The 17567-nt window shown below is 49.5% G+C and overlaps 1 protein-coding gene across 11 annotated transcripts in view; it reads left to right on the forward strand.

The window, feature by feature from the left end:
• Positions 1-17567, forward strand: part of ERI3 (ERI1 exoribonuclease family member 3) — a 130894-nt gene that overhangs the window by 72376 nt on the left and 40951 nt on the right. For all 11 annotated transcript variants that reach the window (XM_010803687.4, XM_005204831.4, XM_015466522.3 and 8 more), the window contains 1 exon segment: positions 72-144. In XM_010803687.4, coding sequence (XP_010801989.1) covers positions 72-144 — 73 coding nt within the window.

Genomic DNA, 17567 nt, shown 5'->3' on the forward strand with positions numbered 1-17567 from the left:
TTCCTGTCTTAAGACCCTGTACCTGCGACATGGGTTGCTCAACTTGTTCTCTCCTCCCTCTCTTTCTTCAGGCTCCCAGGACAGTGCCAGTACTTGGGCTTGCCAGTAGCAGATTACTTCAAGCAGTGGATTAACCTGAAAAAGGTACTGTATCTGAGCCCCTCTCCACGTGTCCTCAAGTTCTCCTGTGCCTCAGATGCCATCCCTCTTGCTTTCTTTCCTCATTTCTGTTCTTTTCATCTTGTTGTTCTCTTTTCTTTTCTTTTCTCAATACTCCTTCCTCCTCCCTAGCTGATATGAAAGGTTGTGGTTATTTCTGAGAGTGGGGAGCTGCTTAAGGGACCAGGCTGCTGGGTGGAGTTTGACACCACCCTCCTTGGTGTCCCCTGGATGTGCAGAAAAGTCCCGATTAAGGGGAGTTTCCAGTTCTTGCTCTGAGCTCCCGCTCTGGGCTGAGCTGCATTCCTCTAGGAGGGAAGTGCCAGGAGTGATCATGAGTGTGACCTCTGACCCTCCTGACTGGCCCTGGTATCTCCTTCTGGTGGTGAGGTGGAGTTGGTCCAGGCTGGCTTTGGTTCTGCCTACCCCTAGCCGAGCCTGCTCATGTGAGAAGGGCTGTGGACAGTAGTACCCACTTCCCTTTGAGCATGGGGGAGGCTGGCACTCACCTAGCCCCAAGCACATGGGGAGTGGGCGCTGAGGCTGTGGGCCAGGAGGGACCCCGTGCAGCTAGGAAAGTGGGCCCTGGCAGATAATGAATCACCCAGAAAGCTGTACTTTTCCTAGTGTGTGCTGTGCTTCCTAGGTAAGCAGAAGAAGGGAGGTGTAGGAATAGACTTCTCAGATTCCTGCTGTCTTAGGATCCTGGCTGTGGGAGGCCCAGGCCACTCGGGAGACTTTACTCCCATGAATCCCTGTGATGGAAGGGTAAAAGACCAGGGGCAGCCCCAGGAACCTGTGCCATTGGCCAGCTCAGTGACTCCCAGGAAGCTCAGAGGAGAGAGAACACACCAGGAGTCAGAATAGTGATTCCCCGGGGGTGGTGGGGAGAGGAGTGCTCAGAGAAGGAGAGATCTTAGAGGGCCAGGCCCTCTGGTATTGTATGAACAATTGTATTGAATTGTATTGAATGAACTGGGCATTCTCGGAAGGTGGGATCTGGATCTGGGGAGAGGGGACTTGTGTGTAGGGGGAGCAGCATTCTTTGGTGTGTGGGGGTGCTGGAGGTGAGCGAGCGTTTGGAGGAGCAGTGGAAGACAGCCACCCTGGGCTTTGTTCCGTAGGTCTCGGGCTGCTGTCTGTGGCAGTGTGTGTGAGCTCCTTTGCTGTCCTCTGGTGTGCGGGTCCTTTGCCCTCTGGCTAGTCTGTGTTTGGACCCCTCCCCACCTGTCCTGCTGATCTGTTGCAGCTGAACAATAGCTTCCTACTGCCTCCCAGCTGGGGCTGAGGAGGCCAGGCTCTGTCCTGCGTCTGGGCCTGGTCGTGAGGCCTTCTGTCCGTCTGAAGCACCCCCAGTCATCTTCATCAGGCATATTCCCTCTCCTTGATGATTCGGCTCAGGTCTCACCTGGGCTGAGAAGCTCAGAAGTTGATTTCTTGCCTTAAGGCCTTGACACTCTGGATATCCGTGATCTTTGAGTCCATGTGTTTCCTTGCGGGTGTGTCCCTCCAAAGTGCAGAGACTGAGTTTGTTTCCTCTCTGTGTCCCCGCTGGCCAGATCAAGGCTAGGTGCAGAGTGTATGCCCAGTGAGCAATTGCTAGCTGGCTGACTGATCCTTGAGAGCTGGCTCCAGAGAGGGCCTCTCACGCGGGCCTTGGCAGGGCTATGCGTGCGGGTGTGGCCAGGCCCGTGCGCCTGGAAGAGACGGCATGCCAGCTGTCAGAGTGCATCTGAGGCTACTTGCTGGTCTCTGCAAATGCAATGTGAAGGGCCGGCCAGGCGAGGCGGGCGCTGACCATGAACAATTGCTCTGTGAAGTTCACTAGACTTTTTGGTGTATGGATAGCTCCCTGCCTCTAGGTTCCTTGGCAGAGAGGCAGGAAACCAGCCGACCCGTGTGATAACATTGCCACTCGGGACTACCTTGGTGCTGCTGGCGGTGGAGGAAGCTGTGCTGAGCCTATTCAGCTTGGTTCTCTGCCAGACTATGCTGAGTCGTAGAAGGGGAAATGGGTACTAGGGGAAACGGAGGACTCTGTGATCACCTCCTGGGAGGTAGACCGCATAGGTCTAAGAAAAACCAGGGGTCTCACCCCTTCCTTTCTGCTCTCCAGCCACACTGTGTTCTAGCTGTGCTTGAGGTGATCCAACTGTAGTCCTTTTCAGCCATTCAAGACAGGGAGGCTGCAGGACCCTGGAGATCCAGGCACATGGCGATCTTTCTGACCTTTATACTGTGTGACTTGTGCAGGTTGCACAGGGATTTCTGCACCCTTAAAAAGAGTAATGAGAAAAGCTAAGCCAGAGAAGCCATTGCCAGGGTTGTGGGAATACCACGTAAAAGCCTCACTCCTCTTTCCCCACATGGCACCCAGGCCCTGGCTGTCTGGGCTTCTCTCCCATCCTTAACCTTACTTTGTGCTGCCCCCTTCCCTTCCTTTCCTCTCCTCAGTGCCCCAGGAGGGCTCTGCCCCATGAAAAGAATGGGGAGGCTCCAGGCCTGCTTGGCCCCCTAGACCTGCTGAGTGAGCAAGCAGCTGGGACTGAGGTCTCTGTCCGCACTTGACTAAGGCCTCCAGTCTGAGCAGAGGCAGAATGTGGTCTTTCAGTTGCCCTCTCCTGTCCATAGGTGGCATGGGTGGTCTCAGGGAAGGGCAACTCTTCCAGGGCCAAGCCTCCACTTCTCCCGCCTCCACTTACTTTCCCTGTAGCAGAGAGGAGCGAACTAGTGTTTGCTGACATTTGGAATGTCATTGAATGATCTATGCTCTTATTGAACTGTCAGCTTAGAGAGAACTTGGGGCCCTGCTTCCAGCAGCCTCCAGGAGGTCAGAGCTGTCACTGAGGGGCCAGAAGAGTGTATACACACATGCGCGTGCACATAGATATACACACGTGTATCATGTGAATGAGTACACTCACGTACCCAAAACTATGCATGTATCCATACTTGAATACATGTGTACACACCTATTCACGTGCAGAAACATTAAAATATATACACGTGTGTTTATATGTACATATTCATAAACTGTAAAGGCACATGCACATATATAAACATACACATCTGCATAAATAAGCAAAATATTCTTGAGTGCCTTTTGTGTTCCAGATACTGTGCTGGGCCCTGGGGATATAACAGAAAATATGTATGTTAAATAAACAATTTCAATTGTGTTATAATACCAAAAAGTTCAGAGTCATAGGATCATATCACAAGGGATATGATAGGATATCATAGGATAATATCACCTGACTTAGTGGGATAAGGGGGAGGAAGGGGGCCTAAGCTGAGACCTGGGGGATGAGCAGAAATCGACTGCGCAAAGGAGACCACATATGGCAAGGCTTTGGGTGAAGAGAAGCCTGGCAGCTTCATGGAGTTAGAATGTAAGTTCCATGAGGGTGGAGAATGTTTGTCTCTTGTGTTCCCTCTTCCGTCCTCATCACTCTGGATAGTCCCTGGCACACAGTAGATGTGTAATCATTATTTGCTGGACAAATGACCGTCTGAAGCACATGAATGTGGGGCAGAGAGAAGGCTGACCTGAACTGAAATGAGGGGAGGCAGCACCTTGTAGACCAGACTTTAGGTTTTGATCTTTGTCCTTAGGGTGAGGGGACATGATTGAAGATAGGAGAGGAATCATCTGATTTGCGTTTGGAAAAAAAACCTCTCAGGCTGCAGTGTAGAGACAGCTAGTAGAAACAGGGGGCCAGTAATAGAGCTGTAGTTGGCGTGTTGGGATGGGCAGATCATTGTGTGGGCAACATGGCTGAACTCGCAGCATCTCCAGCCCCTGTTTGTTGGATGCCAGGAGAGTGCCCTTCTCCAATTCACTGTGACAACTGAAAATGCCAACCCCCCCACCCCCCGCCCACTAAACAAACATACATTTCCAGTGGCCTGGATGAAGCTGGAGTGGGGAGGTACTGTACCTACTTGAGAACCATGAAATTAGACCATTGCTTAGTTCAGGTGGAAGATGATAGTTACTGGGATTGAAGTGACAGCAATGGAAATGTAGAGAAATGGACTGAGTCTGGAGTATTAAATGGTACAGTCAGTTCTCCTGTGGTGAAACATACGCCTCCCTGCAGATCACCATGCTGTGGAAAGCTGTGCAGTAAAAATGGGCTTAGGAGCACAGTCCTCACAAACTTCATCAGTGGTACATGAAAAGAGATGGGAATCTAATTTAAAAAATGTAATAAAATAAAAACTATGGGTAGTATGACTTTACATGCATTAAATGATTAAGAAATACACAAATACTACAATAACTATGGTATTTTTACCTTGAAGAAAACTTGAAGTTTGCGTGGAAATGAGCATGAGAAGGGTTGCAGCTTGTGAGTTACTATGAAGTGGCAGAACGAGAGTTCTCTGAAACCAGAGATTGTAACCAGATGGGTGTGGCTTGTAGCACAAGTGGTGGTCCAGGTAGCTGGTATGTGTTTGGGATGTGTGCATTTTGTATGTTCTTGCACAGCTCTGTTCAGCTGGGTGTAGTTTCCTGAGTTTATCTTATATTGTTTCTGGACAGAGTCTCACATAAATGCACAGTGTGTGTTATGCTGAATCGTCCCCTAATACTCCAGTTGAAGTGGAACAAGCTTGTTTTTTCAAAATCAGTGTTAGAGCAGAACTAACTGTAAAATAGATGGGAAATGGTGACCGATTGGCTGTGAGGGTTGAGGATGAAGGAGGAAACCATCATGACTCCAAGGTTTATGATTTGAGCAACTGGGAGAATTGGAATGAATTTACTGAGATAATGGAAGAAGTGTAGACGTTGGAAGAGGAGGCGAATTCAGTGTGGGACATGTTGAGTTAGATGCCATTGAGGCATTCTGGTGAAGCTTTTGAGAAGGTATTTGAATATATAGTCCTGGGGCTCAGGGATAAGGTCTGGATAAGAGATGCAGATTTGGGGGCATTATTGGTGTGCGAGTGATAATTGAAGCCATGGAATGGAGTGATTAAGATCAGAAGAAAAGAGAGCCTAGTACAGAACACTGGGAAATATCAGTGTTTGATACATAGAGGAGGGAGAGTCAGAACTAGAGGCAGAGGGGGAGTGGTCACTAGTGGTAATAATGTTTCTCAATTAATGGTTGTATTTTGCGTGCTAGACCTGGCAGTGTCCAGTGTAGTTGCCACTAGTCACCTATAGCAATCGAATACTTGAAATGTAGCTAATATGATTGGTGAACAAATTTTAAATTTTATTTAATTTTAATTAAAAATAAGTTGAAAACTTTCAAGAAGAACTTTTAAGTATGTTTAGAACTGGATTGGTAAATCTGTATTTTCAACTGTTAATTGTTTAAAATCTAAATACAGTTGAAGTATTTCTGATGAAGATTTAGCATCTCAATTGAGATGTGTTGTAAGTGTAAATTACACACTTGGTATGAGAAAATACAGAATACTTCTTTAATAATTTTTTATGCTGAGTCCGTATTGAAATGATAATCTTTGGATATACAAAGTTAAATAAAATATATTCTTACAATTAATTTCATTTGTTTTTTTTTTACTTGAGCTGGGCATTCAATTCCTAGCTTGCTTATAGAGCTCACGTTATGTCTGTGTTGGACAGTGCTGTGCCGAGTGCTGTGTGCTCACGTACCTACATTATCTAATTCTCACAACTCTGTACGGTAGTTACTGTCATTTTTTGCATTTTAAGGTTGAGATAACTGAGGCACAGAGTGATGACGAAACCTGCTCAGCATCTCAGTCTGGTACATGACCAAGTTAGAACTTAAATTTGGTTTTGCCTGCATCTGTGCCGAAGAGAATAAACAGAGTGAAAAAAGACAGTGAAAGGATGGCAGAAGAGGAGGTAGGTCAGGAGAGGGTGAGATCACAGAGACCAAAGAAAAAGAGTATCTTCTGGAAAAAAAAGGATCGGTCAGTTCAAAGGGGGCCACGTGATGTAAAGACTGAAATGCAAGTGCCAGACCTGGGCTCGAGGACCTTGGCGACCCTGGTGACACCTCTTGATGGAATGATAGGGATGGGTCAAAATTGGAGCAAACTGGGGAGTAAATGAGATAAGAGAAGTTTGAATTTTTTCAGAAATGTAGCTTTGAAGGAGGGAAGGGGAGGATAAGAGCTGTGGTGGGGCAGCTGTGGAATCGAGGCAAGTTTTGTGTTTTAAGATGGAAGATGTTATGTTCTCATTTGTGTATTAGAGAAGAAAGGTTGAAATCTAGGAGTGAGGGAGGTCTCTAAGAACGTGACAGGAGAAGGGATGGAAAACCCAGTCTCTTGACACTGACTGTCTTCGGGGGAAGGCTGCTCTTCCACTGTGATGGGGGGAGGAGAAGTGCAGACAGGTGCAAATAGGCTTGTGGATTTGGTGATGACAAGAGTGAGTTTCCCTCTAATGGCTTTTGCTTTTCTCTGTGAAATAGATCAGTTGTTTGCTAATAATGAATAGGGGAGGGCTGGGAAGGTTGGCAGAAAGTTGAAAAGGATTGCTATAGTTGTAGTAAAGAATAGCAGTGTGAGCTTTACTTGAGAAGTTCAGTGGGATTTATAGGCAGTGTTGAGGGTCCAGTTGATGTTGGTGACACTAATTCACAACGGAACCTCTCTGTTCAGCGGTGTGGCTTTTCTTTAGCAGAGCTCAGCTGCCTGGCTGTGCGCATGCAGAAAGCAGACATTTAGATTCATCCACAGGAGAGTGATTCCCAAGGGGTGTGATGAAAGCAACAGTTGAAGATTTTGTCAAGACAGTGGTTGCCAGGATGGACTGTGGAGTTTAAGCTGGATGTTGAAGGAAGAGAAGACAGCAGGGGACCTGACAGATATGGAAAAAGTAGATAGGTCCCAAGAAGATGAGGGACAGGTAAAAACCAGTATAGTGGAGCATTCCAGATGGAAGAATAAGAGACTGTGGTTGGAAAGCGGCACGTCTGAATCAGTGATTTCAGAGATGGGGTGATTCTAGGTGTTGGCAGGCTCCGAGTTGTGCCCAAAGGGGCGGGCGGCTAAGATTAGGTGGAGGAGAATGTTACTGTAAATAAGACGTCAAGAAATGGGTAGGTCCCAAAGGATGTGAATATGTGTATATATACATATGCATACATAATATGTATATGTTCACTGCAGGACACATAGGTATAAATGTATGTATAAGTGCATGCCTGCACAATAAGCACTTCATGTATGGTCAGACCACGCCATGCAAGTGTATGCATATACATTCACAAATGGTCTGGAATTCCCTCTGATGCCTGGGCCTGTTTGGATGGGCTTTGGGGGAAGCTGGCAGGCAGCCTTAGGAGGATTCTGAGTCAGTCCTGGCAGACAGGGCTCAGACAGTCCTGCTGAGAAGTTGTAGGGTTGGAGGTCACCTAGAATTTGACAGACTCAGATGAAGCAGGTTGTGAAGGTTGCTGCTCCACTTGCCCTCTGCCATCTGTGCTATACACCCTGCCACAGTGCTGGGTGCCCTGAAGGGGATGGGGTTGGGCCAGCTCTGAAAGAGGGAGAGGAGGCCTTCTTGGGTCCCTGCACGAAGCATTTCTGTCTCCCCCCTCCCCTGGGAGTGGACAGCAGGAGAAACTGCTGAAGGGAGGGTTGGTGTCTACGATTGAGTACGACTTTTCCTGACCTTGGAGCATTCAGAGTCCCAATCAGCGCAGTAATAAATTAAGGGCTTATGGAGGAATAAATTCTCGGCTTTAATGAAGTTCTTCGCTGGGGGCCATAGGCAGGTCAGCAGGTCGGGATGGTGCAGATTGGGAGGCTCCAATGAGCGGGCTGAGCTAGCTGGGAAGCCGTCAGGACTGAAAGGGTCTGGAACTCTGCCGGTCAGGTCGCTTTTTTGGTGCTGTGGTGAGAGAGCTGCTCCAGTAATAGGCAGCCTGACAGAGGCTGGGATTTTGTATACAGTGGTGGCCGCCTGGTGCCTGCTGCAGAGCCCATTTTTGGGGTGATTTGGAAAAAACAGTAACAAAACAAAAACAGAAACCAAGAGAGGCGTGAAGATGTAGGGCCCCTGCCGGGTGTTTTGTCTTATTTTGGAGGGAGGAGGGCTCACACCGAGATGGATGCTTCTGGACCACTCAGCGGTCAGGACCAGACAGGTAGGGGCTGTGGCCCAGGTCTTCCGCATCATCCATCCGAAGTACAGAGCACTGTCTGTGGGGTGTTGACAGCGTCACACAGGCCACTGTCTTAAGGGGAACTAGCTGTGCGGCCAGGTAGATGAAGGCCTCTAGCAGCAAGAACAGGACACAAAGCACCAGGTGGAAGTTTGGGAGAGGCAGGGGCACAGGCAGGGACAAGGAGAGGCCCGGTGGGAGAGCAGCCTGGAGCATTTGCCACGGGGTTCGAAGCTGAAGCCCTGGGAGGGGTCAGCTTGGAGGCTGGAGGCTTTGGATTGAAGAGCTGAAACTGGAACCTGGGCCTCAAGACTCCACGTCCTGAGCTTTCCTCCTTTCATCCCATCCTCTGTGACATCACCCCTTGGGAATGAGCTCTTGGGACGAAGCCCAGAGGTGGCAGAGGAACCAGTGCTGTGTTTGGAGTCGGGGCAGCTGGAGCTGGAGAGGCTGTCTTCTTTCTTCGCATCTCCCTGCCCCCATGGCGTAGTGCCCTGCCTGGGCTTTTCCTTTAAATATGTCTTAACAGCTGTCTGAACTCTGAAATTTCTTTCACTCCTTCCTTCGCCTTGTTAACATGTGTTGCCTTTGGGGTAATCAGGGAAAAAATATTATGTCCTTTTACAATTACCGGGTTTTGGAATATTAAAATGTCTCGCTGCATCGGCACTGTTATTTTGATTGGTATTCTAACCTTTGACTAGCCCATAAAGCGCGCCGCTCCTGAAGCCAATATTGCAGGACTGAAATTTAATTCCGGAATGATTCCAGATAATAGGGAGACAGATAATATATGCATGAAGGATATTATGTTTGGACTAACTGCAGCAGGGCCAAGGCTGGGGAGCTGAATAATAGCCCAGAGTGAGTTATAATCTGTGGGACAGAAATGCCTTACTGTCAGGGCCAGGAGAGGAACTCTTAAATCAAAGACCCAGGAAAGGGTGCGATTGCAGTGTGTGTGTTTTGACAGGAAGAGCACCAGAGCCAAGAGGGTGGTAGGTATGGGAGGCCCATCCCTCCTCTTGAGCATGGTACCCAAGGCCTGGAAGATGCAGCTCATGGCAGCATCCCTGTCTTCATAGCTCCTGTCCTCTAACATTCCAGCCGTATCAGACTTCTTGCTGCTCTTCCAGTAGGCAGGACACTTTCACTTCCCTTTGCTCATTCTGTTCCCATTGCTTACATTCCTTTTCCTTTTTAGAGTGTTGGGAAAACTCCTGTTTATCCTTCAAAACCCTCTTCTGTGAAACCTTCTCTGATGCCACCCCAATTCTGGTTCAGTTCAGTTCAGTCGCTCAGTCGTGTCCAACTCTTTGCAACCCCGTGGACTGTAGCACGCCAGGCTTCCCTGTCCATCACCGAGTCCCGGAGCTTGCTCAAACTCATGTCTATCGAGTTGGTGATGCCATCCAACCATCTCATCCTCTGTTTCCCCGTCTCCTCCTGCCTTCAGTCTTTCCCGGGATCAGGGTCTTTTCCAATGAGTCAGCTCTTCACATCAAGTGGCCAAAGTATTGGAGTTTCAGCTTCAACATCAGTCCTTCCAATGAATATTCAGGACTGATTTCCTTCAGGATGGATTGGTTGGATCTTCTTGCAGTCCAAGGGACTCTAAAGAGTCTTCTCCAACACCACAGATCAAAGCATCGATTCTTTGGCACTCAGCTTTCTTTATAATCCAACTCTCACATCTATAGATGAGTACTGGAAAAACCATAGCTTTGACTAGATGGATCTTTGTTGGCAAAGTAATGTCTCTGCTTTTTAATATGCTGTCTAGGTTGGTTATAGCTTTTCTTCCAAGGAGCACGCGCCTTTTAATTTCATGGCTGCAGTCACCATCTGCAGTGATTTTGGAGCCAAAGAAAATAAAGTCTGTCACTGTTTCCACTGTTTCCCCATCTATTTGCCATGAGGTGATGGGACCGGATGCCATGATCTTAGTTTTCTGAATGTTGAGTTTTAAGCCGACTTTTTCACTCTCCTCTTTCACTTTCACCGATTCTGGTAGACATAGTTAATCACCTCCTTCTCTGGAGGGCTTCAGTACTTTGTAATGAGTATATCACATGATCTTGTAATCATCTGCTTACATGTTTGTCTTTTCTACTAGACTATGAGCTCCTCGAGGCCTACTTACCACCCATCTCTGTGTGTCCAGTGCTCAGCACTGGACCTGGTACGCACTAGGTGTCAACAAGCACTCATTGAACCCACACTGAATATTAACACCAGACTAATGAGCTCCAGAGTCCAGATGCCCATTCTTCTGCCAGATTTCCCAGACAAACAGAGAAGTTAAGCAATTTGCCTAAGGGCACACAGCCAGGAAGAGAGAAAGCTAGGATTAGAACCCACATAGGTATTGGTCTTTTCCCTACCATATCTCCTCGGCAGATGGGCAAGGGGAAGGAGTTGGAGGCCAGGATAGAAAAGGCAGAAGCTCACTTCCCTGACTCCGCCCTTCCTTCCTTCCCTCCCTAGCTCAGGACTTGGGTCCTCTTTGCTGGAGACTACACTACTTCTTAATACTCATGGGACTCAAGACCTGGAAAGGATTGTGCCTCCTGTTTATGTTAATGACCTTTAGACAGTTCTTCCACGCAAAAGGCACTTCTGTGTTGTGAGTTTGTGACTGAGGATCAAGAAAGTACCTGAGAAAAGTACTAAGTGTGGTTTTGGAGCGCTCTTAGGGAGGTAGGCAGACAGAGCACATGGGGCTCTTAGTAATGTTGGAAAACTTCACAGACATTGCTTTTGGTCTTTCAATGGCACCCCACTCCAGTACCCTTGCCTGGAAAATCCCATGGGCGGAGGAGCCTGATAGGCTGCAGTCCATGGGGTCGCTAAGACTGAACGACTTCACTTTCACTTTTCATTTTCATGCATTGGAAAAGGAAATGGCAACCCACTCCAGTATTCTTGCCTGGAGAATCCCAGGGAAAGAGGAGCCTAGTGGGCTGCCATCTGTGGGGTCACACAGAGTTGGACACGACTAAAGCGACATAGCAGTAGCAGCAGCAGCAGTGATAAAATTGCATAATGAAAAAAGCTGCAGTGAATTTGGTTGGCTTTTAAAGGAGCTTGTATTTTCTTAATTACAGTGCTAGCTGCATCATCCTAGACAAATGGTGTGGCCATAGCTGACACTTACCCTTCACTTAGTGTTCAGGTGATACTTGATGCCTACACTGGGCCCTGTGGATGTGGCTCAGACCAGAGGCCACTGGCGCAAGAGAAAGAGCTTCAGAGCCAGGTGAGTCTGGCTCAAACCAGATGATACTACTGCCAACCAGCTGTGTGATCTGGGGCAAGTTCCTTAACCTCTCTGACTATGAGAGATACCAGTATCCGACACACAGACTCTGCAGTCCAGTAGGCGTGGTTTAGAATCTTGACTCTGCCCACTTACTAGCTGTGAGATTTTAGGAAAGTCACTTCATTTCTTTCAGCCTCAGTATCATCCTCTGTAAAACAGTAAGAACATTACCCACTCTGAGAGTTGTCCTGGGCATGAGGTGATAGCTCACGCCTCTGCTCCCCGCTTGCCCTCACACAGAGCACCAGAGACAAGGCACCTAGGCTACGAGGGGCAAAGAGACAGGAGTTCAAGGTAGACATACAAGCCTTTGTGGGCAGGAGGTAGGAAAGAGGGGTTCCTCCAGCAAAATTCAAGTGAGCCCAGGGAGGAGGAGCCGAATGCCATCCTCGGACTGACTGACCCTCAGCTGATGCCAAGGGACAGAGTCTGTCATCTCATGTCCTGGATTCCAGCCACCACCAGCGTGCTTGGCTGTTCGTGGGTACAGAGTCGCATTTACCTTCGGGCAGTTCCTGGCTCTGCCACCTCGCTGTGCTGTGACCTTGGACAAGCTATTTACCTTCTCAGTCCTTGCTTTCCTCACTTGTAGAGTTAATTAATAATAACAAATAGGTGCCGCTCTAAATGCTTTTTATAAATCAACTCAGTCCTCAAACAGCTCTGAGTTAAGTGCTATTAGCCAATTTCCAGATGAGGAAACTGAGGTACAGCAGTTAGGTACCTTCCATAGGATTTAGCAGCCAGTGAGTGATGGAGTTACGCACCTGAATCTAGGCAGGCGACTCCGGGGACCACACTCAAAACTGATTTGCCCTGTTGCCTCCAGTGCACACCAGTGTTTCCCCTGGGGTGTGGGAGAGGCAGTCAGCCAAGCCTCACTGAGGAGACTCGAGGTGAGCCTTGGAAGGCACAAGAGTTTTCAGGAGTCAGAATGGGACCCATGTGAGCGGAGGCCTGGAGGGAAGGAGCTTGCTGCACTTGGGAACTACAAACAGTAGTTTTCAAGTGTTTTAAGCTACGATGTGGGCCAGCCGTGGGTATGCCTTTTAGTGGAGGAGAAAGCAAGTGAGCACAGAAGGAACCATCTCCCGTGGTCTAGGGTGGAGCCGGCCTCAGCCGCCCTCTAATAGTGGGGCGGTCGCTCCAGGAAGCTGCCGAGTTTACGTGCAGGTGAGGGAAGAGCCTGTGGGCCTGGATGGCAGCGGGGAGGAGGCCACTCGGCCTTGTCGCATTATTGGCTGTGAACAGTCTGAGACTGCTTGGCCAGACGACCCCAGAATCCTTACGGTAACACGTAGGAAAGTACAGAGTGAAGAATCAGTTAGGTGCTGTTTGTCAAGGTTCTAGACAAGTGCTGGTACGTGGCATGGGGTCGGGCAGTGCAGCACAGCCTCAACCAGGGAGCCAGCCTGCCTTGCTCTGCATCCCTGGTGGGTGTGGCCATGAGGGGGAAGGGAGAGGAGTCAGCTCAGGGCAGCTGGGATCCTTCCTTCCTCTGTGAGGTTCCCCTGCAGCTGCTACAAGTCGACCTCCAGCTGGGGGTGGCCTGCAGTGCCTTCCATGGCAGGTCTTCACCCTGAGGCCTGCCCCCGGTCTGTGTGCCTCTCGCTGGCTGCTGCTCAGAGTCAGTGTCCTGTCAAATGACACAGCGTCTCGGTCCTGGTCCCTGAGCCTCCTTTGTCTTTCTTTTGTGTCTTTGAGGAAGTGAATTCCGAGCCCATTCTGGAGTAGGGGAGAGTGGGGAGCTGTCCTGGGTGTGTTTGGAGACTGGATCTGAACCTTGGCATCCAGACTGCAGAGCCTGTACTCTCACCCTTGGGCCAGAGGCTAGTCCATGCCTCTTGGCTACTGTGTGTGGTTGGTCTGTCCGTGTGCAGGACCGTAAGCCACTTGAGGGAAGGGACCAGGTCTGCTGCTTCTCGGAGTCCACCTGGTGAGGTGAGCAGAGGGGATGTCAGGAGGCTTGTAGAGGCATAGATACTGTGGAAGAGGTGGGCTCATCAGAGTTCACTGTGAAGTCTGAGAAGCCAAGGGCACCCTTAGTTACTCTGCCTTCTCACAGGTTCATTCCTTTTTTCTTTGCTCCCTTCCTTCTTATATTGTTGTTGTTGCTGCTTTGGACCCTGGAAACTGGGAGGACTTGCAAAAAAGGGGAGAAAAAGGCACAGAGACTTCCTTGAACGCAGGAGGCACAGCCCTGTCTCCCAGCTGCTGTTTTACCCTGCAGTCCACTCTGGAAAGGCAGGTGTGGTCACGTCTGTTAGTATCAGTAATAGAGTCCCAGCAGGAGCCAGGCTCTGTGCTCCACGTGCTTCGTACATGTAGTCCTCACAGCTACTCCCCAAGACAGGGCCATTGTCCCTATTTTGTGGGTACTGAAGTAGAGACTCAGAGACATGAAGAAGTTTGCTCAAAGTCACATGACCAGGATGTTAATCCAGGTTCTCTCCTTCCATGACTTTCTTCTTGTGACTAGTCTCATAGCAGATATTACCTGAAGGCAGTTCCTCTGGTCTGGCCTGGGCTGAAGGCCTGGACAAACACACACGGGCCCTTCCTAATTGTATGGCCAATGAGGCAGTGGTTGGGGAAGGACAGAGTTCGGCCTCATGCTCCAGATCTCTTGGGCATGACATCTATTTAATGGGAATCTGTGTGTCAGAGAGTGAGCACATGTGTACTTGCACATCTATATGTGACTAAAGATGTGGATCTTGTATTTCTCCTTGTGGGGAGGCTCGTGTGTGTATACTCAACTGTGTGTATGTGCCCTCGAGTGGGAATACAGGGGAGGGTGTGGGTATGGGCCTTGTGGTCTGACTCCACCTGGAGCTGTGCAGATGCAGCCCTTGTCTCTAGAGGACAGCATGGTGCAATACAAAGAACCCTGGACTGAATTCGAAGCTGGAGGATAAAGACGTGGGCTCTAGCGTTGGGTCTCGTGCCCTTTCTGAGGCCTCAGTGTCCTCATCTAACAAATAAGGAAGCTGAGCAAGGTGATCTTTCTCTTTTCCCTTTGCCATCCTGAGATCATTTATGGGACCTGAGGTTTCCTCCTTTTTGCTCCCAGCAAAAAATGTGACAGATACAAGGAAGGCAAGAGAAGCCCCTCTTTGACTCATACTTACTTTGAACTCTAGCCTTGGGGCTACTGCTGTATCCTATTGGGGAAAACTGAGGGTCCAGGAAGGGCAAGGTATTGCCTGGCATTAGGTCAGGAGAGCTGGGGACTCAGACGTTGGAAGGAGTTTGGATGGCTGGTCATCCCAGAGTTTGGGGTGACCTGGACTGGAGCTTAATGCTGCCGAGGCTTTGGGCAGCTTCTCCATGAGAATATGGGGTGAGGAGAAGCTTGTCACCCTGCTTCTATAGGAGGTGGCAGGAGGGGCCTCTCAGTACGCTAAAGGCAGGGTGCAGCCCAGGCCCTTCCTCTGGCCTGTGATCCTTGGCAGACAAGGAGTGATGGCCAGATAGACACCAGGAAAAGTAGCTGGGTTGGGTTCACGTTCATATGTGACTGTGCTGGGTTAACCCAAGGCCCTTCCGTGAGCTCACCTGGCCTGCTGTCAGCTCCCTTTGAGGGAAGAGTGGTATAGGATTGGGTGCTTAAGTTTTCCCCAGCCTACTCAGGGCTGATCTGTGTGGCTCCTAGAGTCTGTTTCAATCTTCAAGTTGGATTGGAGCGGGGTTTTGCCTCTTCTGTTTCATTAATTAGCCATTCATTCCCTGAAAGTTTGAATTTGATTGACTGGATCACTAGAGGAAGAATGAGTGTTGGTGGACTCTCAGTGCAGCTGCCTCAGCCCTGGTGAGGGCTTCTGTCTCTGTTGGTTGTTTTTCAATCAGCCTAGACCTAAGCCTCAGGTAGCAAGTGACCTGCGCTCTGCCTGGGCCAGCTCATCTCAATTAACACCTCACTTACCACCTTTCTTCAACACAGCCCTGTGCCTCAGGGCATGTAGACTCAGAGATGAATCAGGCCTGCTCTCCACCTGTACAGAGTTCCGGATCTAGGAGGGAAGATGGACGGGTCAAGGCAGATGGGGGAAATACAGTAGAGGTAGTAAATGAAGTAAAAGGAATGTGTGTATGGTGTGTGTGAGTGTATTTTTAAAAACTTATTTGAATCCAGCTCTGTACTGAGTTGGCGTTTACAGGAGAAAGAGCCCATGTAATCACTCCTGTGCGCTCAGACGTCCCCTTGCCTATGCAGCTCAGGAAGCTCGGGGCTCCCTGCAGGAGCGAGCCCCTGCTGCAGCCAGGCCTGGGTCCTCGTCAAGGGTCTTAGAGCAGGGCCCTCTCTAGACCCTTGGCTATCTGACTTGGAAGAGAGGAGCGGCCTTCCTGGGGAGATGAGGTCCAAGCTAGCTGCTCAGGAAGTGCTTGTGTGTGGGTGTGGGCAGGTGTGTCTGAGCATGCACAGGTGTGAGGCCAAGTATGCACACGGCAGCAGCCAGTGGTCTGTCCTCTGCACCGCCACCAGGTCTGCTGGTGCTAGGCCTGGGCTTGGCACCTACGTGGCTGCAAGCAGGAGGGCGGGCTGCAGGCAGATCCCAGGGCAGCCCTGCGGCCTCCCCAGTGGAGTGTTTGCTGTGCCTAATTACCCGGCAGTTGTTTAACTATGCAAGCTGCATGCCTGCCTTTATTGCGCTGTGATTGCCGAGCTGCCTATGGGGAGTGTCATAAAAAGATATAAAATGCCCATTATCTGTCTGACGCCCTCCTCCTGGACTGTGGGTGTTTGTGTTTTATTTTATTTTTATGGCTCGAGGGAAGCTCTGCAGGAAGGAGAGGGAGGGAAAGAAAGGGAGGGGAGGGGAGAGGCCTGAGGGCTGGGAGATGGAGGAGCCCCCTTCCTACTGTGGTCAGCCATGAACTGAAGGGCCCTCCCGACCAGAGGGGAGGTATGGAAATGGCAGCTGTCCAGGGGCAGGACAGGGTGCTCAGGAGAAAAGGACTAGATCTTCCTCTCCTCCTCCCTCCTCCACCTGCAAGTCCTGAGCTTCTGTTCCCACCCTACCTGTGCTTGGCTTCCTGTGAAGAGGCTTGCTGCTGCGGGTGCAGGGGGGTCTGCAGAGGGTTCTGAGAATGTGCTGTGGGAACAGTCTCATTCCTGCTCAGTCCTTTACTAACTTGGACAACTCGGATTGCCTCCTGGCTTTCTGAGCACCATGGCTGATTTGGGGATAAATACCATGGGCATCACCCTCTGCTCCTTCCACCCTTATAGCTTCAGCTTATCTTTTCTCGCCAACCACAGTGAAGTATTCAGGCCACGCCTCTCCAAGAATCACTGGGTCTCAGGAAAACCTCCTGGACCAGGAGAGGAAAGGAAATTAACATTGACTTCAGCACCTGCCCTATGCCACACACAACCTGTGTAAGGCAGTAAGACAGAAGAGATCAGAGATCAGACAGGGTCCCTACCCTTGAAGAGCTCACTGTGTGTAACCAGAGTCCCAGCTTCACAGTAGGTATTCAATAAACGTTTGGCAAATGGGATTGAATTCAACATACCCATCCATTCATTCATTTTCATTCAGTAGATGGCTGTTGAGCACCTACTAGGTCAGGCACTCTGCCAAGCACTGGGGATAAAATAGTGAGCAAAATAGCAAATTCCCAGCACATGCTGGTTATTTGAGTGTATTTGAAGAAGAATTGAAGAATTTTAAATCCTGGATATCTGACTCCAAAAACATGTCCGTGCAACTTGGACGTGTTATTTCTCCTACCTGAACCATCAGACCCCAAGCTGTCCTGTACTTATCACCTAACTTCTCTGCTTGAGAAAGCTTGGTGTCTCCTGAATAAAGTACAAGCTCCCTGGCCCCTGAATGTACCTCTCCAGTAATACCAAGAATGTCTATGTGACTGTCCACTTCTAGGCCTTATTCACATTGGCTGCATCTGCACGGGATGTCCCTTCCTTCATTCCTGCCTTGGTGAGCTCCTGC

Source organism: Bos taurus, chromosome 3, assembly GCF_002263795.3.
Source record: "Bos taurus isolate L1 Dominette 01449 registration number 42190680 breed Hereford chromosome 3, ARS-UCD2.0, whole genome shotgun sequence".
Lineage (NCBI taxonomy): Eukaryota > Metazoa > Chordata > Mammalia > Artiodactyla > Bovidae > Bos > Bos taurus.